This window comes from Phyllostomus discolor, chromosome 13 (genome assembly GCF_004126475.2).
Source record: "Phyllostomus discolor isolate MPI-MPIP mPhyDis1 chromosome 13, mPhyDis1.pri.v3, whole genome shotgun sequence".
In the NCBI taxonomy this organism is placed as follows: Eukaryota; Metazoa; Chordata; class Mammalia; order Chiroptera; family Phyllostomidae; genus Phyllostomus; species Phyllostomus discolor.
Window position 1 is genome coordinate 63,078,654 of NC_040915.2, and position 25,406 is coordinate 63,104,059.

General features: G+C 40.0%; 2 protein-coding genes across 2 annotated transcripts; both read right to left on the minus strand.

The window, feature by feature from the left end:
• Positions 1–1,675: 1,675 nt before the first annotated feature.
• LOC114509950 (olfactory receptor 8B12-like) lies at positions 1,676–23,801 on the minus strand. Its single transcript, XM_028528568.2, has 2 exons — positions 23,670–23,801; positions 1,676–2,896 (listed from the first exon to the last, which is right to left on the minus strand). The coding sequence occupies exon 2, from the start codon at positions 2,878–2,880 to the stop codon at positions 1,945–1,947; it is 936 nt and encodes a 311-aa protein (XP_028384369.1). The 5' UTR covers positions 2,881–2,896; positions 23,670–23,801; the 3' UTR covers positions 1,676–1,944.
• On the minus strand, positions 21,957–23,788 carry LOC114509944 (olfactory receptor 8B12-like). Its single transcript, XM_028528553.2, has 2 exons — positions 23,670–23,788; positions 21,957–22,935 (listed from the first exon to the last, which is right to left on the minus strand). Exon 2 carries the CDS (start codon positions 22,917–22,919, stop codon positions 21,984–21,986), a length of 936 nt encoding a protein of 311 aa, XP_028384354.1. The 5' UTR covers positions 22,920–22,935; positions 23,670–23,788; the 3' UTR covers positions 21,957–21,983.
• Positions 23,802–25,406: the final 1,605 nt, after the last annotated feature.

The following is a 25,406-nucleotide window of genomic DNA, read 5'->3' on the forward strand; positions in this document are numbered from 1 at the left end:
ACATTTAATATGCTAAAAACAAAGTTAAGACTTGTGCACTTTGCTATATGAAAGTTAGGACACAAAATTTTCAGAAGGACGTTTCTCTATTCTTTCCTGACCTACATTGAATAGCATATTCAATACACCAACCCCAACTCCTAAATTCAGATTCCCTAAATTCAGGCACCCACAGGGTCCAGCACAAAAAATACCCCTTTGATTACATAATGATCTTTTATTACAAAATAATAAGCACGTAATTCTGTAACATAACAATATCACACTCCAGCGCACCATATGACACTTTAGGTGAAATGTTCAAATTGCTGTCCACCTCTTGTGAGACATTCATGTACCCTAGAAACCACACTCAGTGGTGCTATTTCTGCTGGACTCTGTGTTTCATCTCATCTCAATCCTGCCTTCAGAAGCTTATTCTTTCCTTTTTGGCAGCATTGAACAGAATCGAAAGGCAGAACTAACTCCACAGATCTTCCAATTTCCCCTGCATCCTAATGGAATGGACTTGCCTAAGGAACAGCCAGGTAAGTCAAAATATTTCCCCCAGCACTTCATTTGTCATTGCTTCTCTGAGAAATTTTACCAGTAATAGTGAGTTTAGATGAAAGTGGTTCTTTTGATTTTAATATAAAGCTCTATTTCCCATTTCATAATATGGAGGCTTTATGAAATTATCCCAAGATCACCATTTCTTACCCATATGCCTCTGTTATTAGAACATTGAGGCTACCTGCAATGCCTGACAATTCCATAGCAATTGCCTCTCCTAATAAGCAGCAGCTTGGTGCTGCCTGGCAAGTGAACATGGACCCAGGGCCAGCTAGTACTCCTTTCCATCCTCTAGACCAGTGTCATCCAATGGAAATATAATGCAAGCCTCCTATAAATTCTAAACTTTCTAGTAGGTACCTGAAAAATAAACACATAGATTCATTTTAATGCCATATTTTCTTTAACACTATATATTCAAAATCTTATCATTTCAACATGTAATCAAGTAAGAAAGTATGCATGAGATTATTTTTTCATATTCTTCAAAGATTTGGTTTGTATGTCACACTTACTTTGCCCACTTGCAGTATGTCTCAATTTGGATGTGCACATTTCAGTTGCTCAATACCACACATGACAGTGACTACCAGTTCAGATAGCACAGCTCCCAATGACCTTGGACCACAACCAAGATAACCCTTGCAATGAGACTCCAAATTCTGTCTCAGCCTTGAAATAATATGCCGCCTTCACTCATCATTTTTCTCCCCTATAAAATTCCATTTCTATCCCCTGGAAGTCTTAATTCACTAACCCACATCCCTGGTGCTCCACTCACCAACTGGGTGGTCACCATATTTGCTTCCTGAGAAACCTAACACAGGACACATTCACACACTAAAAAATTCATCACACACTGATCTTCTCATTTTGCCAAAACCAACTCAAAAAAATTTTTCACCTCCTATTCTCTTGCAAAATGTGATGGATTAAAATTATTTTGTGCATGTAGCATGAAATTACTGTCAACCCATTATTAATTTAGATGTACTGGGTCAACTAACATGTGAAATGACATCTTTCAGAAAGAAATGAGGCAAGAAAACATGGCATAAAGGGAAACAAACTGAACTGAGATCAAGCTGGGATTTCAGTCCCAGATCTGCCACCAGGTAGTTTCATATTTTTGGACTAGATGAAATTATTCTGAAGCCCCATTCAATACTGCATACTGTATAATTGCAGAAACTATTTTCATACAATAAAGAAGGAAGTGTTGGGGTGATGATGAGAGAGAATAAATCCACTTGGGAAAGAGAGTTAAAGTTTCCTTTCAATATACAATCCAAAAGCACGAAGTTTGAATTCCTTATTGACGATGATGATAAAATAATAATAGCACTCTCATTTAAAAATTCTGATCCCTTTTCTCAATTTCCAATTTTTTTCTCAAGAGAAAGTTATTCTGCTCAAGGTTTTTTTCATGGCTAATTTGACATCCTTGTTCCTCAGGCTGTAGATTAGTGGGTTCAGCATGGGCACCACAACAGTATAGAACAGACTACACACTTTCCCCTGGTCAAGGGGTAAAACAGAAGGTGGTTTAAGGTATGCAAAAGTTCCTGACCCAAAGAAGAGACAAATTGCAATTATGTGAGAACCACAGGTACTAAACGCTTTGGATTTGCCCTTAGTAGAACTAATGTGGAAAATGCTGGAAAGAATGAAGCCATAAGAGAGAAAAATGGTCACAATGGACACCCCAATGCCAAAGCCTGCAACAATAAAGACCACCAGATTATTCATGTAAGAGCTATTGCAGGAGAGTTCAAGGAGGGGAAGGATGTCACACATATAATGATTGACAAGGTTGTCTGCACAAAAGGTCAGAAACAGTATATTACCTGTATGAACTAAAGCCTCCAAAGCGCCAATCCCATAGACACCCAGCAAAAGAAATAGACACACCTGAGGAGACATGGTGACCATGTACAACAGTGGTTTACAGATGGCCACATAGCGGTCATATGCCATTGCTGACAGGATGAAGCATTCAGAAACGACAAAAAAACAGAAGAAAAAGAGTTGAGTCATACACCCTGTGTAGGAGATGATGTTCTTCTTTGAGACAAAACTCATCAGCATTTTGGGGATGATGGCAGAGGAATAACTGAAGTCAATGAAGGACAAGTTGAAAAGGAAAAAGTACATGGGAATATGAAGGTGAGAGTTCAGCCTAATCAGTGTCATCAGGCCCAGGTTCCCAACCACAGTGACCATGTAGAAGCCCAGAAACAGGAAGAAGAGGAGGAGCTGAAGTCCTGGCTGGTCTGTTAAGCCTGCAAGGATAAACTCTGTCACAGAGGAGGTGTTATCTGCAGCCATCCTCCTCTGGGAGGGTCTGGGAGGGAAACAGAAAAGACTTGTTCACACAGAGAGAAGAAAACAAGCCATTCTTGAGAGTGGTGTTGAACAGAGAGGTGTGCAACTTGGAATTGAGATGGCAACCTGTTGTTCCTCCATCTCTGTTTTTAGGGTCCCCATGTGGCTTCAACCATCCTAGCAACTGCTGGTGGGTGAAATTTGCCTCCAGGGTAAGGGTTCATCCAACTGAGGAGAAAGTCCACAAAGCTCAGCTGGGATGCCCCTGCAACCTTGCAGTGACACTCCTCTGGTACTGCCTGCCCTGAACAGCCCTGGATCAAGTTTTGTGTGACCTGGGCCCTTCTCTGGAGTGCTTTTGAGAAGCAGAAGCCAGTTGTCTTAGACCTTCCACCTTTGGTCAGTGCTGGTCACAACAGGAAGATGAAGCTGTGTTGCCCAGAGTCTTTATTGGGAATGCCTGTGGAAATGTTATGTGAAAATAATACCAGAGTTATAAGGCAAAGATATCAACTAAACCTAAGAAAAAAGAAACATTTGCTGAGCACTAACTATGCTAATGGCACTGTTCTAAGTGCTCTGGGGCATTTTCATTAAACCCATTGAACAAGTGAGGACACTGGGCACAAGTCCCAGTCCTATGTGGCAGCAAAGGGAAGTCAGGCTGTCTGGCTCCTGAGTTGGAGCTTCATACCCTAACCATGCTGCTAGAGCACAGACCAGGTCAGGCAGGCACTCATCCTCCTTCTGCCTGCAGTCACAGTGCTGGACTCTACTGGTTCCCACCCATCTCTCTCATGGAGATTCAGATGGGCCTGGTGACAAGAAGGGGACAACTCAGAGCTCAGACCACTTTGCTTCTTCTGTCTCTCTCCTTTAAAATTCAAAGTCTTTAGTTTGTCTTGGCTCTCCTGTTGAGCTGAAGAACATGGTCTCTGACCTTCTTTGTCCCAAGCCTGCAGGTCAGGTTCCGGGGATGGAGCAGCACTTTTATAACATCCATGGATAACTGTAGAACGAAGAGTGTTCTTCTGGATTGGAGACCACAGTGACCTAGTTACAGGGGCTCCCTCGGGATACCTGTCCCTAAGGAAGAAGAAATGTTTGTTTATGCCCTTGATAGTACTTGATGAAGCTTAATGGCTTTTCCTTTCATCCAGGTTACAACTTTATATGTATAATTAAGAAGAAAGCATTTGGGAAAAGAATTCTTGTACTGAGCACTTACTGTATACTGACCACTCTTTCTGTCCCAGCACCCTCATCTGAAAGATCCAGAGAAATGCATACATAATTTCACCTTCTTTATTCCTCAAAACAACCTCATAAGGTAGACCTATCCGTCTCCACTAATAATACAAAGAAAATACATGAAAGAACCATGAAGTGCACAGAAGAAAAGGAAAGCTAGGGAGAAGAACAGCACACAGGGGAGAGCGGCTGTAAGGGTAAGAATTACAGATTTCAGTTTAAATAGTGGAATCTGATAGTTGAGCAATGACTTGAGAGAGACCTGGAAAGCCTTTGCTTAAAAATAATAACACCAGTTACTCTAAAGAAACACTGGATGTCATGTCTTAATGCAGCACCTTCTCCGGGCATCAAGGTTTTGTCCCATAATTTCACACAGTACTCCAGCCCAAATTAGTGCTGTGGGGAAGGAAATTGTAACCAAATAACGGGATAGAGGGGCAAAAGAGCTTGCTGAGGTTTCACATTACCAAAAGTCACACAGTGTAGACTTTTGGCTGAGGCTGATATAAAGAGTAATAAAATTTTATGTGGCAATGCGTATTCAACACCCTTTGCCAGAGGCATTTACATAGTAAGGATGGCAAATTTTCTATTCAAAAAGCAAATCTGTATTTGGGGAAGTTCAAGAGTTGGTTACCTGATGAGTTATGTATGTTTTTGGTCAGAGTTAAGGTCTGAAGTTCTTTGGGAGAAATCAGGACATCAGAACACAAAGGCAGAACCCATCGTCTTCCAGGCAAGTCCAACTGAATCCACTGCACATTGGCCTGTGTGTGTGTCTGAGTGTGTACATGTACAGCAGTGAGGACTTGCCCTCCCCACACTAAGGCTCAGCAGTGAGGGTGCCTCATCTGCCTGTTTGCATTGGGAATAGTCCACTGCCCAGATGACACTAATGAATCCCAGTCCCTGTTCTTCATCCCACTGCACATGTTGAAGAAGTAGAGAAAAACAATCCATTATCAAGAAACTAAATTAAGCACCACAGGTATGCTCTCCTTAGGACCAAGGTCAAAGAGGACCTTGGGGACTCATTAAAATGTTCAGTTTCCTTTCAGAATCTCAGAGGGTTCTTGGAAGCATGATGCAATGCCAGGGAAAATTCTTCTGAGATCTTTGCCTCTTCAGAGATCATTTCCATGGGAGCTTCATTTCCACTGCATCATGGTTTTATTTCAAGTGAGCCAGGGCTTCTCTAAAACTGTTTTGACTGTTGACTTGCTCCTATACAAGCAGAGACAAACACAAAGCAATATTCTGGATTAAGATACTTTGTTGCAGGTCTTTTATCTCCTTGGTTAAATTTATTCCTAGGTACTTTATTTTTCTTGCTATAGTAAATGGGATTTCTCCTCTAGTTTCTCTTTCTGATATTTCATTGTTGGTGTACAAAAATGCCATCAATTTGTGAATGTTGACCTTGTATCTCAGTACTTTGCCAAATTCACTCACTAGGTCAATAATTTTTTGGTGGAGACTGTAGGGTTTTCTAGGTACACTATCATGTCATCTGCAATAATGACAGTTTTACTTCCTGCTTTCCAATTTGGATACTTTTTAGTTCTTTTTTTTTGTCTGATTGCTGTGGCTTGAACTTCCAGTACTATGTTGAATAAGAGTTGTGGGAGAGAACATCCTTGTCTTGTTTCTGATCTTAAGGGGAAAGCTTTTAGTTTTTTCCCACTGAGTATAATGTTGACTGTAGGTTTCTTGTATATGGCTTTTATTATGTTGGGGTATGCTCCCTCAAGTCCCACTTTGCTGAGTGTTTTTATGATAAATGGGCATTTGATATTATTAAAATCATTTTCAGCATCTATTGATCTTATCATGTGATTTTTGTCCTTCATTTTTTTTTATGTGAAGTATTACATTTACTGATTTGTGAACATTGTACCATCCTAGCATCCCTGGGATGAATCCCACTTGACATGGTGTATTATCTTTCTAATGTATTTCTTAGTCTGGATATGCAGTGTATTGTTGAGGATTTAAGCATCTATGTTCATCAGCAATCCTGGCTGTAGTTTTGTTTCTTTGATGAGTTTTTACGTGGTTTTGGAATTAGAATGAAACTGGCCTTGTAAAAAGAGTTTGGGAGTTTTCCCTCATTTTGAATTTTTTGGAACAGTTTGAGGAGATGGCAGTTGCTTCTTTTTAAATATTTGGTAGAATTCAACTGTGAAGTCTTCTGATCCAGGGTTTGTGTGCTGGGAGTTTTTGATTGCCACTTCAATTTCACTAGTTGTTATGAGTCTATTCAGGCTTTCTGCTTCATCTTGACTCAGTTTTGGAAAACTGTATGTTTCAAGAAATTTCTCCATTTCACCCAGGTTGTCCAGTTTCTTGGCATGTAGTTGTTCATAGTAATTTGTTACAATCCTTTGTATTTCTGTGGTGTCAGTTGTAACTTCTCCTGTTTCATTTCCGATTTTATTTATTTGGGTCCTCCCTCTTTTTCATGGTGACTCTCGTAAAAGCTTGTCAATTTTATACACCTTTTCAAAGAACCACCTCCTGGATTTCCTGATCCTTTGCAGTGTTCTTTTAGTCTGTGTGTCATTTAATTCTGCCCCGTTGTTGATTATGTCCTTTATTCTCTTTCCTCTAGCCTTTTTTTGCTGTTGTCCTCTAGTTCATGTAGATGTAGGGTTAGGTTGCTTATTTGAGATTTTTCTATTTTCTTTATGTAAGACATTAACTGATTTTTCAATATGAAGTCAACCTTATGTTCCTAGGATCAAAAAACTCTACTTCAAAATTATATAAAACTATTTTTGTGTTTTGTTGGATTTTTTTGGTCAGTTTTTCCAGTTGTTTTTTTTTTTTCATGTAAATTCATGAAGGATATTGGTATATACACATTTTTAGTGATGTTTTCATCCAGTTTAGGTTATCAGAGGCAATACAATTTCCCCTGTTGAGCCAAGATTTCAGTCACTAATAATTACATCGCCACACTTATCCCTAGACCCAGGCAACCCATTAGTGCTGCTGAGAACCCACCATCAGGCTGCTAAGAGGCTGAGACATTGGAACCCAAGGGTGACCTTTGCACACGTGTTTTCTCAGTGGCTCCTTCTCCATGCCTAGACTCACTGGGCCTGCAGTCATGACAAGACCTGACACTTACAAAGTCCTCTGTGGCTCCTAAAGCCCTTTCACACACGCCATGTGCTAATCAGTTCTCACAAAGTGTTAAGATTGTATCATGTTTTTCATTTTAAAGATAATAAAGTGGAAGTATGTATGAGTGACCAAAGTCACATAGTAAGAAATGCATTTTTAACAAAGTTGAACAGCTCACATAGCAAGAAATGCATGGAACCTAACCAACAAAAGAGAAAACCAAGCAAAATATAACTGGAGACATTGAAATTAAGAACAGTCTGACAGTAACCAGAGGGGAGGTGGAAGGGGTTGATGGGAAAATAGGAGAAGTGTTTTCAGGAGCAACTATAAAGGACATGTGGACAAAACCAACAAGTGGTGGAAGCAAGCGAGAGAGGAAGGTTTGGGGTGGGGGTGGGGAGGGTAGGGAGTAAACACAGACACCTGTAATTAGACAAAGTAAAACAATATTTTTTTGAAAATGAAAAAATTCCTAGAAAGAAAGAAAAAGAAATGAAGGAAGGAATTAAAGAAATGCATTTTATGGCAGTCCTTTGTCGTCAATTGTCAAAGTTCATGATCTTTCCTCTACCAATTCATGCATTTTTCAACATTTCTAGAGGATTCTGGGGGTCCTAAACAAAACTGTAGTAATATGATTAAAATATTTTGGCAAAAGGCATATGGCAGGGAGCAAAATTTAATACCAAAAGAGGAGAAGTCTGAGGGCATGAATCAGGAATGAAAGTTGAATCTGTCACAAAGAGAAAGAGCTCACTAGGCTAACTGTCCCAGTCAAGTTTTGAATCTCCAGCACCACCCACACAACAAAATTAAGGCCTCTGATGCATGTAAGCAAACTCATACTACATTCAACACCAAGTAAATGGGCGTCCTCACAGCACTCCCTCCCACCTCATCCCCAGGCTCCTTATGCACACACCTCATTAATGAGAGGGCAGTGTAAAGCCACAAGGCTCCACCTACTTGTAGAAAGCAGCCTGGCCTGACCAGCAGTTCAGTCCTATCCACAATAAACCCTGCCTGTCATGTCCTGGCCCATATCATTGTATGTTATTTAGAGAGTCAATTTTTGGTCCTTGCACAGATACTCCCAAGGCTAGAACTGCAGACACAAGTCAGAGCCAGCCACCTCATGATATTGTCCTCACTCTGGCCATCCTGACTGATCCTCATGTGCACATTCAGCAACATCATATCACCTGCACACACAACTGCATAGCACATGCTCACAGGAGCCACACTACTTTGCCAGTGGGGCCCACCTCCAAGATTATGCTGGTGCATCCCTTGGATCTGATGGTCAAGTTCATGGCTGCAGACTTCCCCTTGTTGCTGATGTCCCTGGGATTTTCCCAAGAGTTGTGCCCTATGGAGTTGCTGTCATGGTCTACTTTCAAATTGTGAGTCACAGTGTGAAAAACCATTGTCTGAAACTATACTTTGGAGATCAACCAGCAGGGGCAGAAAACTTGAGAAAGATCATCTGAAGTTATCATTTCCAGAATTTTTCAGTTAAAAATCTAGAAAAATCCCCCCTCACAGCCAAGCATATATGTTAGAGGTACCCACAACTAAACAGTCTTGTGTGGTACAGCAATTGCCTCACAACATTCTTTGTTTCACTTAAGTCTCCTTCTATGTTACCGTTTTTTCAAAACTGCTTAGTGATCTTGGCTCTTTTCTTGACATTGAAAGTGTCCTAAGCTGATAGAACGCACATGTGCTTTGGCCAGACTGGGCAACAAGAGCACTTCACTCTCCCCATGTTTGTGTGGTCTGAATTACTGGGCAGCTCCTATCCTTGGGATCCAGTTCTCTCCTTTTGGGCTAATCAGTTCCACCAGAAGGCCATGCTCCACTCTCTTAAGAAGTCATGTTAGGGTGCATAATAATCTTAAGGAAATCCTTTCTATAATTATTTCCTTTTAGTTTAGTTTAGTTTAATGTAGTGTAGTGTAGTTTATGTATTTGCAGGGGCGTGCATCTGGGCTTCCCTCCTCCCCAGCTCACTCTTCCCCACTTGCCAACTCCAGGATGCCTGGGAGGCGAACTAAGCTTCATTGTTGATTCAAGCCACCAAGAATTGGCAGCAAATTCAACATCCTAATCAGGTCCAGCCTTTCCTCTCAACATCACAAACAAACTCTTGGCTGAAAATCCCTTATGATTTCATGGAACCAACACTGGGAGTATTGTGTGTCACTGATGGTTGTCACACGGTTCATCAACACACACTTTTTCAGCCTCCTAGGGTCTCACTTCTGTGTTCTCACTGGGTTTACCTGGAATGCTTCCTAGCAAATCACTTCCATGTAGGCCTTCATCTCACAGTGTTTGGGGAACCCAATCCAAGACTGGTGGGAAAGAAACCAAATTAAGGGTAGAGAAGATTGCACACAAGAGGAACAAGGAGAAAAAACATTCAGGGAGAAAATAAAACCCCCCACTTTTAAGAAGGAAAACTTGGAATTCAGGATGCTCAGTAAAGAAAAGTAAAAAATAAAATGAGATATCAACATTTCCCCAAGTCAAAAGAAAAATCTCAGAGTTTTCACCTCAGGAAACGACATGCTCAGAATATCGTTCAGCATGGCTGCTGCTCTTCCGGAAAAGATCTTGGTTTCGGTAATTGCTCCCCAGGCAGCAGGAGCAGCATCACTAGGGAACTTCTTAGGAATGAAAAGTCTCAAGTCCTACCTGAGACCTACCACATCAGAAACTCTGTGGATGGGGCCTAGAATCTGTGTTTCAGCAAATGTTCTGTGTGATTCAGATTCATCTAAGAACCACCAGTGTAGTCTCTGGTCCCAGGACATCAGCTAAAGTAAAGCGTTTTCCTGACCCAAAGGGAAGAAAGAGCAGCTTCTATGTCTGCCTCAGGAGGGAGGAAAATAAGAATGAGTATGCACCAGATGAAGATGGTCGGTTGTAATGCTCATGGCTACAAAATCCAACTGCTTGTCAGTAGGTGCTGAATAAAGAATTTGATGAGAGCAGGTGTGTTGCACGGGCCATGGTTGATGGTGCTGTGGTTACAGAAGGACACATTGACCTTTGACACTGGGTGGGTCATTGCAGCCTTGATATCTGTTCCTATACAAACCAAGTGTTGGCAGATAACAGACCTGAGAGACAGATGCCATAGTGACATCAGGCCATGAGTATTAAAACAGTGGTCACTAACAAAAAAGGAGCAGGAGAAAAGTGTCTTGCCCTTAAAATTAGTGATGCTGTTCCTATCTGTATAGAGTTCATTCTCACTTTATGTAAAATGGCAAAAACAGAGAAGATTCTCTATTATTCACTTTCTTTTTAAAAATATAATTTATTTCCTTTTACTTTACAACTACAGTTGATGTACAATATCATGTTAGTTTCAGGTGTGCAACCCCATCATTAGACATTTACACAACTTATGAAGTGATCACCTCAATAATCTAGTCCCCATCTGGCACCATACATAGTCATGACAGAAATATTGACTATATTCTCTGTGCTGTACTTTCCATCCCCATGACTATTCTGCAACTACCAATTTGTACTTCCTAGTCCCTAAATCCCTTCACCTTCCTCACTCCCCCAAAAGAGTCTAATCTCACAGCCATCAAAATGTTCTCTGCATTTCTGAGTCTCCTTCTTTTCTGCTTGTTGTTTATTTTGTTTTTTAGATTCCACAAAGAAGTGAAGTCATCTGGCATTTGTCCTTCTCTGTCTGACTTATTTCACTCAGGATAATATCCCCTAGGACCACCCATGATGTTGGGGTGCAAGATCTCATTCTTTTTTGTGGCTGAGTTATATTCCATAATATGTCTGCACCCCTTCTTCCTCCACTCATCTCTTGATGGACACTCAGGTTGCTTCCATATCTTGGCCATTGTAAATAGTGCTGCAACGAACATACAGGTTTCTTTGGATGAACACCCACAAGTGGAGTTCCTGGGTCCTTCTTTGTCTCTTGTTTGCTCTTTCCCTTAAAGTCTATTTTTTTCTGGAATATGCACAGCTACCACAGCTTTTTTGTCTCTCCTTTGTTTCCATTTTCATGTACTACATTTTTCCATCCCTTTATTTTCAGTTTGTGCAAGTCTTTTGATCTGAAGACGGCATATCGAAGGGTCTTGTACTGTTATCCTTAAGGCACTGTATGTGGTTCAATGGCAGAATTTAATCCATTTGCACGTTAAATAAGTGTGGATAAATGTGCATTTATTGTCATTTTATTATTCATATTTCTAATCTTTTTATTCTTTTAAAAGAAGACCTTTTTCACATTTCTTTTTCTTTTCTATTTCTTAACTGAACTCATATTGGGGTGACATTGGTTAATAAAATTATGTAGGTTTCAGGAGCAAATTTCTATAACACATCATCTGTATGTTGTATTGTGTATTCACCACCCCAACTCAAGTCTCCTTGCATCACCACTTATCCCCTCTCTCACTCCCTGCCTTCTTCACTCTGGTAATAATGCTACTGTTGTCTGCCTATGAGTTTTTTTCATTTTTTTCTTAATCCCTTCACCTTTTCCCCCGAACCCCCTCTCCTGTCCTCTGACAGCCGTCAGTCTCTTCTCTGTATCCATGAGTCTGTTTCTATTTTGTTTCGTAGTCCATTCTGTTCATTCGAATCCACAGGTAAGTGAAATCACATGGCATTTGTCTTTCTCTGACTGGCTTATTTCATCTACCCTAATACTCTAGAGGTCCATCCATGCTGTCCCAAAAGGTAAGATTTCCTTCTTTTTTATAGCCAAGTAGTATTCCATTGGCTGAATGTACCACTGATTTTTTTACCCACTCGTCCACTGATGGACACTTGGGCTGCCTCCATATGTTGACAATTGTAAATAATGTTGCAATGAACACCAGGAAGCATCAATTCTTTGAATTAGTGTTTTGGGTTTCTTTGGATGTACTGCCAGATTTGTAATTGCTGGGTTATGAGGTAGTTCCACTTTTTACTTTTTTGAGGCAACTCCATACTGCTTTCCAAGGTGGCAAGGCAGAAATTCACTGAATGAATGATGCACACTTTTGTTCACTTATTATTCCACAAGTCCATAATTGCTACATTTTAAAAAGAATACAGGAATTAATTGATGCCCAGTAATTGTGAAAAGTTTCCTCTAATACATGGTGTTAATTGAATGATGCAATTTTTCCTAACATTTACTTTCTTAAATAATGCTATGTATTTTCTCTTAAAAATGACATGATATATAGGTGTCTTTTTTAATGCTATGTTCCTAGTATAGGTGTTTCAGCTGTTTTGGTTTGATTTTTTATTGTGGTAAGATTACATAACATGAGATTTATCCTCTGAACAATTTGTAAGTGGACAATACAGTACTGTTAACTTGAGGCTCTTCATTGCATGGCAGATCTCTAGAACTTACTCATCTGCATAACTGAAGCTTCATATGTGTTGAAAAACTAGAGAGGGCATAACACCTTCAAATTTGGGACAGACAGAGTGATTCATTCCACCTGGTGGCCAGATGCCTAAATTTCAGGACAGTAATCAAGTCACATAAACATGAATGTGTGGTTGCCTCTCGAGCGCCCTCTACTGGGGCCCTGGGTCACAACCCAGGTGTGTGCCCTGACTGGAAATCAAAGCAGCAACCCTTTGGTTCATAGTCTGGTGCTCGATCCACTGAGCCACACCAGCCAGTAAAATGACAAGAAATTCACAACTGTCATCCACTGAACATTAAAAAAAGATGAAAACAAAAACTAAGCAAACAACTAGAATAGGAACAGGATCAGAGAAATGGACATCACATGGATGGTTTTCAGTAGGGGTGGGGAGAGGGAGAATGAGGGTGGAAAAGTACAGGGAATAAGAAACGTAATTGGTAGGCATAAAATAGACAGGGAGAGGTTAAGAATAGTATAGGAAACAGAGAACTCAAAGAACTTATATGTACAACCCATAGACGTGAACTAAGTGGGGGGTGCCTGGAGGGTTTCTGGGTGCATGGTGGAGAGGACATAAAGGGAGGGAAATTGGGAAAACTTTAATGGCATAATCGATAAAGTTTATTTTTTAAAAAAAGAAAGAAAGAGTCACATAAATAGGAGCTGAACCTCAGGTTCAAGGAGCTCTGAAAATCAGACATGAAGTCTCATTGGCTCTGATTGGTCAGATTTGAAATATAAGTGCATTTGAATAGGGATGTTACACTCCAACACTGATGTAGAAGGGGAGACATGGACAAAAATGGCATAAATAACAGTCAAAAATAGGCAGGAGACTATGAACATGAAGAAGAAAGAAGCACTGGTCACTCTTCTTAATTTTGGAGAGAAAAGGGGAAGGGAAAATCAAAGGGAATTTTTAGGGGTAAAAGCAGACTTGCATATGTTTAGATGTAGAGGAGTCTGCAGTCATAGTTTAAAGATCTAAGAACGATGAGGAAAGTTTGAGGGAACAAATTCCAAAGATGAAAAGAAGTTGACAGAATTCAACATCTTTTCATGCTTTCAAAATACTTATTTGAATCTGGGAATGATTGATGCTTCTCTAAGATGATGAAAAATATGTACAACTCAGACCAAAAGTCAGCAACTTAATTAGGAAACTCTAGTGGCAGTCCTAATTAGAACTAGTAAAACCAAGATGACTACAGTCTTCAGTATTATGTAACATTGTATTAAAGAAAGTATTAGAACTTCTGGCCAAGATGGAGGCGTAGGTAGACACACTGTGCCTCCTCGCACAACCAAATTAAGGACAAAAAATATTTAGAAAAAAACAACAACAAAAAACAAGAACTGACAGAAAATGGAACTGTACGGAAGTCCAACAACCAAGGAGTTAGACACATTCATCCAGTCCAGTAGGAGGGGTGGAGTTGGGGGCCGGGAAAGAGGGGTCACAGCAAAAAAAAAAAAAAAAAAAAGCAGTGGCTTGCAGACCCTGGCACATAAGACAGCAGCTGACAGATCCCGAGTACAGGGTGGCAGCGGACAGACCCAGTGAGGTGCGGAGGGTGGCTGGCTGACTGAGTGGTCCCATACTTGTGCATAGACAAACCAGGCGAAGCTGAGGAGTAAGACAGACCGCGCAGCCCAGGGCACTAGCAAGGGAAAAAAAGCCTCAAAACACCAATTGAAAACACATGAGGGGGTTGAGGTTCTGGGAGAGACTCCCAGCCTCACAGGAGAGTTCCTTAGAGAGACCCACAGGGTCCTAGAACATACACAAGCCTACCCACCTGGGAATCAGCCCGAGAAGGGCCCAATTTGCTTGGGAAAAGTGGCAGAAGGGACTGAAACCTAGCAGAGGGCTCAGCATGTGGCACCATTCCCTCTTGGACCTCTTCCCCACAGACAGTGTCACAAACCAGCAACTGGGCTGACCTGCCCTGGTGAACACCTAAGGTTCCACCCCTTATATGTAATAGGTGCAGCAAGACAAAAAAATGGCCCAAACGGAAGAACAGGTCAAAGCTCGAGAGCAAATACTTTTAAGCGACGAAGAGATAGCCAATCTATCAGATGCACAGTTCGAAGCACTGGTGATCAGGATGCTCACAGAATTGGTTGATTTTGGTTGCAAATTAGATGAAAAAATGAAGGCTATGCTAAGTGAAATGAAGGAAAATGCACAAGGAACCAATAGTGATGGGAAGAAAACTGGGACTCAAATCAATGGAGTGGACCAGAAGGAAGAAAGAACAACCAAACAGAAAAGAATGAAGAAATAAGAATTCAAAAAAATGAGGAGAGGCTTACGAACCTCCAGGACATCTTTAAACATTCCAACATCCAAATTATAGGGATACCAGAAGGGGAAGAGGAAGAGCAACCAGTGGAAAACTTATTTGAACAAATAATAAAGGAGAACTTCCCCATTCTGGCAAAGGAAATAGACTTCCAGGAAGTCCAGGAAGCTCAGAGAGTCCCAAAGAAGTTGGACCCAAGGAGGAACACACAGACACATCATAATTACATTACCCAAGATTAAAATAAAGGGGAGAATTCTAGAAGCAGCAAGAGATAAGGGGACAGTCACCTACAAAGCAGTTCCCATCAGACTGTCAGCTGATTTCTCAAAAGAGACCTTACAGGCAAGAAGGACCTGGAAAGAAGTATTCCTAGTCATGAAAGGCAAGGACCTACATCCAAGATTGCTCTATCCAGCAAAGCTTTCATTTAGAATGGAAGGGCAGATAAAGTGCTTCTCAGATAAGGTCAAGTTAAAGGAGTACATCATCACCAAGCCCTGATTATATGAAATGTTAAAGGGACTTATCTAAGAAAAAGAAGATAAAAAACATGTATAGTAAAATGACAGCAAGCTCAGTTATTAACAACCACACCTACAGCAAAACCAAAAACAAACTAATCAAACAACTAGAACAGGAGCAGAATCACAGAAATGGAGATCACATGGAGGGTTAGCAACAGGGGAATGGGAGCAGGAGATAGGGGGAAAAGGTACAGAGAATAAGTAGCATAGATGGTAGGTAGAAAACAGACAGGGAGAGGGCAAGAATAGTATGGGACATGTAAGAGTTAGAGAACTTATGACACATGGACATGAACTAAAGGGGGGAATGTGGGTGAGAGGTGTGCAGGGTGGAGGGGAATGAAGTGGGAAAATGGGACAAATGTAATAGCATAATCAATAAAATAAAAAATAAAAATTTAAAAAATAAAGGAAGTATTAGAAAATTCAATCATAGATGCAAATGGAATAAGAGACATGCAAATCAAAGGGAAACAGGTAAAATCATCTTTAATTATAAAATATTTTATTACATATTTGGAAAACCTCAAAGAATACATGGAGAGAATGCCACAAAAAGTATTTACTTTACCAAGTATAAAATTAGCACAGAATTGACACATACAAATAAATAATATGAAAATATAATGAAAGAGAAAACTCTTGTTATAGTTGCAAAAACAAAATGAAATAAAATTCCCATGCATGAATGTAATAACAATGGCTAAAATGGATGAGGAAAATTATAAAACACTCCTAAAAGATACTGAAGTTGACCTGAAAAAAAATGGAAAGGCGTGCCACACTTCAAAATTGGAAGCCTCAAGATCCAAAGATGTCAATTCTTCCTGTTTACTTGTAAATTTAAGATGCAATCAATAAATATGCCTTTAAGTTATTTTCTGGCACTAGACAGATTACTTTTAAAAATTTAGTAGTCAGGAAAACCCTTAAAAAAGGGCAACATGTGGGAAGTTACCTTCAAGATATGAAATATTATAAAGCTTCTGTAGTTCAAGCAGTGTGGTATTGGTTTATGAATAGACTGACAGACCAATAGATCGTGATGGGAAACACAGAAATAGCCCAGGTGCCTATGAAATTTTGTATTCAATGAGATCAACAGCTCAAACCCATGTGGAAAAGATGGACTTTTTAATAAATGGCAATAGAACCACAGGATGGTCTTCTGGAAAAATATATGGTTGAATCCATTCTTCACACCATACACTGGTAAATTTTCTAAAATGACCAGATATTCAAATATTAAAAAAAAAAATAAAACCATACGTTATGGTAAAAATGAGTGACTATCTTTATAACCTAAGAGGGGAGAAAATGTTTCTAACTATCATTAAAATACCAGAAACAATAGAAGATTAACAAATTTAATTTTAAAAACTTATCTTAAGAACTGTCAAAAGCCAAATCACAAATTACAGGAAAATATGCAACTTGTACCTCAAACAGAAAGCTATTATACCCTATATACAGCCATCCTAAAAATTGAGAAGATCAAAATCCAGCAGAAACATGAGGAAAAGGTATGAAGAGACAGTCCATAAAAGAAGTAGTAACACCAACACTCATTAAATACAGGAAACCATCTCCCATGTTTCTTAAAATTAAAGGAATGCAAATTATAATAATACTTAAACACTACCTCACATCCATCAGGATGGAAATTATAAAAATTCTGAAAATACACCATTCTGAAGAGGCTATAAGAAAGTAGGACCTCCAATCTATTGCTGAGGGAGAAAATAAATGTCAATTCCTCCTCCCCCAACACAAAATCCATTGTCAATACAATCCCAATCAAAATCACAGCAGGTTCTTTTGTAGGAATTTACAAGCTGATTCTAGAATTCATATGAAAACTCACCAATCCTAAAGTAGCCAAAACAACTCTGAAAGAAGTGAGTGAAATCGAGGACTTTTGCTAACTGATTTCAAAAATTATTATAAAGCTACAGTAATCAAAACTGTATGGTATTGGCATAAACATAGACAAATAGATGAAAACAAACACACACAAATAGAATCAACTGACTTTTAGCACAGGTAAAAGAACAATCACTGGACATTTATGTGCAAATATACACATACCCCAAAACCCCACTTTGATCCATATACAAAAATTAATTCATAAAATTTCCACATTGTTCTTCTGGCGTTAGCAAGAGCAGTAAAGAATTTTTAAATTAGGACATAGCACTAACTATGAAAGACAAAGTTGATAAATCAAACTTCATTACAATTAAAAATATTGGCTATCAAAACATATCTTTTAGGATAAGTGACACACAATCTGGGGAAGATAGACAGGGAGAGGAAGATGACTGAATATGTATGTATTATCCATAGGTACACATATATTATCTATACATGCACAAACACAAACATGTACACTTATATGGACTTACAAGTGCATATTAACATTCCTTCAATACAATAGGAAAACAACTAACTATCCTATATTTTTAATGAGGAAATGACCTGAATAATTACTTCACAGAAGACATCCAAATAGCCAGTAAATAGGTAAAAAGGTGTCCAACATCATTACTTATCAGGGAAAAAAGTTAAACAGAAAAGCATTCCACTGTCCATACCAGAATAAAAGTACATTTTTGCATATGGCATAAAACAGGGATAAAATAAAAATACCAAGGGTTAACAAGGATGTAGAGCAATTGGAATCCTTGAACATGATTGATAGAAATGCAATTTGAATCAGACATTAAAAAACAATTTGGCATTTTTTTCTTGATTTCTGCTTCTGCTGTTTCATTGTTGGTATACAAAAATGCCTTTCATTTCTAGATATCGACTTTGTATCCCGCTGTTTTGCCAAATTCATTTATTAGGTTGAGCAGTTTTCTGGCTGAGTCTATAGGATTTTCTATGTACACTTTCACGTCATCAGCAAACAATGACAATTTTGATTCCTCCTTTCTGATTTGGATGCCTTTTATTTCCTTTTCTTGTCTGATCGCTGTGGCTAAAATTCCAATGTTAGGATTATATCCTAAGAACTCTGAAACACCAATCTAAAAGAGCCTATGCACCCCAATGTTCATAGCAGCACAATGTACAATAGCCAAGTGTTAGAAGCAAGCTAGGTGCCCATCAGTACATGAATGTATCAAAAAACTATGGTGCATTTACACAATGGAATTCCATGCAGCAGAAAGAAAGGACATCCTACCCTTTGAGACAGCATGGATGGAACTGGAAAGCATTATGCTAAGTGAAATAGGCCAGGAGGGGAAAGACAAATACCACATGATCTCAGCTTTAACAGGGACCCAAACAACAAAACAAACAAACACGCAAAATATAACCAAAGACACTGAAGTAGAGAACAGGCTGACAATGACCGGGGGGAGAGGGGAGGGAATATCAGGGAAAAGGGGGAAGGGTTTATAGGAACAAGTATAAAAGACACATGGAGAAAAACTAGGGGGGAGTGGAAATGGGAGTGGGGGAGTGCTGGGGGTGGACAGGGAAGGGAGTAGAAGGCAGAAAACTGTGCTTGAACAACAATTAAGATAAAACAAAAGAAAAGAAAAAGAAAACAGTTTAGCAGTGAGGTTTATAGAAGCTGCACATAAGCCTACTCTATTATCTAGCAGATACACATATAAGCATAATCCAAAAGAAATGTTTGCTTATTCAACCAAAATGCACATTCAAACCATTTCTAAAGACTTTATCAATAATAGGCAAAAACTTGAAACTATGTAACTTTATTAATAGGCTAAACAATTGTACATTCACATGATGGAATACTACACAGCAATATAACATAATCTACCCGTATATACTGCAATATAGATGTATCTGACAGGCTTTATGATGAAGAAAAGAGGCCAGAAACAATTGAGTACCTGTTCATATGAAGTTCAAATACAGACAACACACTATAATACTAAAAGTCAGAAGAGTAGATAGCTGTAGGGGATGGGACTGAGGGCAGGATGTATTTATTGGAAAGATGCAAGAGGAAACTTTCTAAAGTAGATGGAAATGTTGTGCATCTTGATGTAGGTTGTGGTTACATATTCATGTGCAAAAGTTTAATGAGCTGTACAGTCAAGATTTGTGCACTTTGCTATATGAAATTGAGGACACAAAATTTTCAATAGGACGTTTCTGTCTTCTTTCATGACCTACATTGAACAGCATACTCAATACACCAACCCAACTCCTAAATTCTAGGTTCCCTAAATTCAGGCACACACAGGGTCCAGCACAAAAAGTACGCCTTTGATTACATAAAAAACCTTTTATTACAAAATAATAAGCATGTAACTATGTAACATAACAATATCACACTCCAACACACCATATGACACTTTAGGTGAAATGTTCAAATTGCTGTCCATCTCTTGTGAGACATTCACATACCCTGCCAACCACACTCAATGGTGTTACTTCTGCTGGACCCTGTATTTCATCTCATCTCAATCCTTCCTTTAGAAGCTTGTGCGTCTCTTTTTGGTGGCATTGAACAGAATCAAAAGGCAAAATTAACTCAACAGTTCTTCCAATTTCTCCTGCATCCTAATGGAATGGACTTGCTAAGGAACAGCCAGGTAAGTCAAAATATTTCCCCCAGTGCTTCATTTGTCATTGCTTCTCAGAGAAATTTTAGAAATAATAGTGAGTTTAGACAAATATTTTTCTTTTGATTTTTAATATAAAGCTCTATTTCCCATTTCATAATATGGTGGCTTTATGAACTTATCACACGTTCACCATTTCTTACCCATATGCTGCTATATTAGAATATCGAAAGCTCTGGCTGGTGTAGGTCAGTGGATTGAGCACAGGGTGTGAACCAAAGTATTGCAGGTTTGATTCCCCGCCAGGGCACATGCCAGGGTTGCAGGCCACAGGCCCCAGCAACCGGATATTGATGTTTCTCTCTCTCTCTGTCTCTCTCTCTTTCTCCCTCCCTTCCCTCTCTAAAAATAAATAAATAAAAATCTTAAAAAATATATCATCTTTAAAAAATTTTTTTAAAAAAGAAAAATCACCATGATTTAAAAAAGAATATCGAGGCTACCTGCAATGCCTGACAATACCATAGCATTTGCCTCTCCTAATAAGCAGCAGCTTGGTGCTGCCTGGCAGGTGACCATGGACCCAGGGCCTTCTGGCACTCTCTTCCATCCTCTACATCAGTGTCATGCAATGGAAATATAATGCAAGCCACCTATAAATCCTAAACTTTCTAGTAGGTACATTAAAAATAAACAGATAGCCCTGGCTGGAGTAGCTCAGTGGATTGAGCGCGGGCTGGGAACCAAAGTGTCCCAGGTTCGATTCCCAGCCAGGGTACATGCCTGGGTTGCAGGCCATAACCCCCAGCAACTGCGCATTGATGTTTCTCTCTCTCTCTATCTCCCTCCCTTCCCTCTCTAAAAATAAATAAATAAAATATTTAAAAAAAAATAAACAGATAGTCTCATTTTAAAGACATATTTTAACACAATATATTCAAAATGTTATCATTTCAACATGTAATCAAGCAAGAAAGTATCCATGAGATTATTTTTTCATATTCTTCAAAGATTTGATGTGCATATCACACTTACTTTGCCCACTTACACTGTCTCAATTTGGATGTCCACATTTCAGTTGCTCATTACCACAAATGACTAGTGACTACCAGTTCAGATAGCACAGCTCCCAATGACTTTGGACCACAACCTAGGTAACCCTTGCAATGAGACTCCAAATTCTGTCTCAGCCTTGAAATAATATGATGCCTCCACTCAGCATCTTTCTACCCTATAAAATTCTATTTCTCTCCCTTGGAAGTTCTAATTCACTAACCCACATCCCTGATACTCCACTCACCAACTGGGTGGTCACCATACTTGCCTTCTGAGAAACCTAACACATGACCCATTCACCCACGAAGAAATTCATCACACACTGATCTTGTCATTTTGCCAAGACCAACTCAAAAAAATTTCACCTCCTATTCTCTTGCAAAATGTGATGGGTTAAAATTATTTTGGGCAAGTAGCATGAAATTACTGTCAACCCATTATTAATTTAGATGTACTGGGTCAACTAACATGTGAAATGACATCTTCCAAGAAAGAGATGAGGCAAGAAAACATGGCATAAAGGGAAACAAACTGAATTGAGATTCAAGCAGGGATTTCAGTCCCAGCTCTGCCACCAGGTAGTTTCATATTATCGGACTAGATGGAATGAATCTGAAGCCTCATTCAATACTGCATACTGTATAATTGCAGAAACTATTTTCATACAATAAAGAAGGAAGGGTTGGGGTGATGATGAAAGAGAATAATTCCATTTGGGAAAGAGAGTTAAAATTTCCTTTCAATATAGAACCCAAAACACGAAGTTTGAATTCCTTATTGATGATGATGATAAAATAATAATGGTACTCTAACTTAAAAATTCTGATTCCTTTTCTCAATTGCCAATTTTTTTCAAGAGAAAGTTATTCTGCCCAAGGCTTTCTTCATGGCTAATTTGACATCCTTGTTCCTCAGGCTGTAGATTAGTGGGTTCAGCATGGGCACCACAACAGTATAGAACACAGTACACACTTTCCCCTGGTCAAGGGGTACAGCAGAAGGTGGTTTAAGGTATGCAAATGTTCCTGACCCAAAGAAGAGACAAACTGCAATTATGTGAGAACTGCAGGTACTAAAGGCTTTGGATCTGCCCTCAGTAGAACTAATGTGGAAAATGCTGGAAAGAATGAAGCCATAAGAGAGAAAAATGGTCACAATGCACACCCCAATGTCAATGGCTACAACAGCAAAGACCACCAGATTATTCATGTAAGAGCTATTGCAAGAGAGTTCAAGGAGGGGAAGGATGTCACACATATAATGATTGACAAGGTTGTCTGCACAAAAGGTCAGAAACAGTATATTACCTGTATGAGCTAAAGCCCCCAAAGCCCCATTCCCAAAGACACCCAGCAAAAGAAATAGACACACCTGAGGAGACATGGTGACCGTGTACAACAGTGGTTTACAGATGGCCACATAGCGGTCATATGCCATGGCTGACAAGATAAAGGATTCAGAAATGACAAAGAAAGAGAAGAAAAAGAGCTGAGTCATACACCCTGTGTAGGAGATGATGTTCTTCTTTGAGACAAAACTCATCAGCATTTTGGGGATGATGGCAGAGGAGTAACTGAAGTCAATGAAGGACAAGTTGAAGAGGAAAAAGTACATGGGGGTGTGCAGGTGAGAGTTCAGCCCAATCAGTGTTATCAAGCCCAGGTTCCCCAGCACAGTGACCATGTAGAAGCCCAGAAACAGGAAGAAGAGGGGGAGCTGGAGTCCTGGCTGGTTTGTTAAGCCTGCGAGGATAAACTCTGTCACAGAGGAGGTGTTATCTGCAGCCATCCTCCTCTGGAAGGGTCTGAGAAGGTCTGGGAGGGAAACAGAAAAGAATTGCTCACACAGAGAGAGGAAAACAACCCATTCTTGAGAGTGGTGTTTGAACAGGGAGGTGTGGGACTTAGAGCTGAGATGGCATCTCCTTGTTCCCCCATCTCTGTTTTTATGGTCTCCACATGGCTTCGACCATCCTAGTAACTCTTGGTGGGTGAAATTTGCCTCCAGAGTAAGGGTTCATCCAACTGAGGAGAAAGTCCACAAAGATCAGCTGGGATGCCCCTGCAACCTTGCAGTGACTCTCCTCTGGTACTGCCTGCCCACTATAGCCCTGGACCAAGTTTTGTGTGACCTGGACCCTTCTCTGGAGTGCTGTTGAGCAGCAGACACCAGTTGTCTTAGACCTTCCACCTTTAGTCAGTGCTGGTCACCACAGGAAGATGAGGCTTTGCTACCCAGAGTCTATTGGGAATGCCTGTGGAAATATTATGTGAAAATAATACTGGAGTTATAAGGCAAAGTTATTAACTAAACCTAAGAAAAAAGAAACATTTGCTGAGCACTAAATTTGCTAATGGTACTGTTCTAAGAGCTCTGGGGCATTTTGATTAAACCCATTGAACAGCTGAGGACACTGGGCACAGTCCCAGTCCTTCTAAGTGGCAGGAGAAGGGGAACTCAGACCGTCTGGCTCCGGGGTTGCAGCTTCGTACCCTAACCACTCTGCTAGAGCACAGAGCAGGTCAGGCAGGCACTCACCCTCCTTCTGCCTGCAGTCACAGTGCTGGACTCTACTGGCTCCCACCCATCTCTCTCATGGAGACTCAGATGGTCCTGGTGACAAGAAGGGGACAACTCAGAGCTCAGACTGCTCTGCTGCTTCTGTCTCTCTCCCTTAAAATTCAAAGCCTTTAGTTTGTCTTGGTTCTCCTGTTGATCTGAAGAACATGGTCTCTGACTTTCTTTGTCCTGACCCTCCAGTCTGGCTTCTAACAATGGAACAGCACTTTTATAACGTCCATGGATAACTGTAAAACAGTGTTCTTCTGGATTAGAGACCACAGCGATGTAGATACAGGGGCTCCCTCGGGATACCTGTTCCCTAAGGAAGAGGAAATGTTTGTTTATGCCCGTGATAGTGCTTGATGGGGCTTAATAGCTTTTCCTTAAATTCAGGTTACACCTTTATATGTACAATTAGGAACAAAGCATTTGGGAAAAGAATTCTTGTACTGAGCACTTACTGTATACTGACCACTGTTTCTGTCCCAGCACCCTCATCTGAAAGAACCAGAGAAAAGCATACATAATTTCACCGTGTTTATTCCTCAGAACAACCTCGTAGGGTAGACCTATCAGTCTCCCCTAATAATACATGGAAAATACATGAAAGAAACATAAAAGTGCACTGAAGAAAAGGAAAGCTATGGAGAGGAACAGCACTCAGGGTAGAGTGGCTATAAGGGCAAGTGTTACAGATTTCAGTTTAAATCGTGGAATCTGACAGTTGAGCAATGAATTGAGAGAGACCTGGAAAGCCTTTGCTTCAAAATAACACCAGTTACTCTAATAAAACACTAGGTGTCATGGCTTTAACAGCACCTTTCTCGGGCATCATGGTTTTGTCCTGCAATTTCGTGCAGTACTCCAGCCCAAAGTAGTGCTGTGGGGAAGGAAATTGTAACCAAATAACAGGATAGAGGGGTAACAGAGCTTGCTGAGTTTCACATAACCACAAGTCACACAGTGTAGATTTTTGGCTGAGACTGATATAAAGATTAAGGAAACGTCATATGGAAATTTATATTCAACACCCTTTGACAGGGGCATTTATACAGTAAGGATGGCAAATTTTCTATTCAAAAAACAAATCTGTATTGGGGATTTGGAGAGTTACTTAGCTGATGAGTTATGTATGTTTTTGGTCAGAGTTAAAGTCTGAAGTTCTTTGGGAGAAATGAGGACATCAAAGCACAAAGGTAGAACCCATTGTCTTCCAGGTAAGTCCAACTGAAATCATTGCACATGGGCCTGTGTGTATGTCTGAGTGTGTACACATACAGTAGTGAGGACTTGTCCTCCCCCCACTAAAGTTCAGTACTGATGGTGCCTCATTTGCCTGTTTGCATTGAGAATAGTCCGCTGCCAAGAGGACACTAATGAATCCCAGTCCCTGTTCTTCATCCCACTGCACATGTTGAAGAAATAGAGAAAAACAATCCATTATCAAGAAACTGAGGTAAGCACCACAAGTATGCTCTCCTTAGGACCCAAGGTCAAAGAGGACCTTGGGGACTCATTAAAATGTTCAGTTTCCTTTCAGAATCTCAGAGGATTCTTGGAAGCATGATGCAATGCCAGGAAAAACTCTTCTGAGATCTTGCCTCTTCAGAGATGGTTTCCATGGGAGCTTCATTTCCACAGCATCAGGGTTTTATGTCAAGTGCACCAGGGCTTCTCTAAAGCTGTTTTGACTGTTGACTTGCACCTATACAA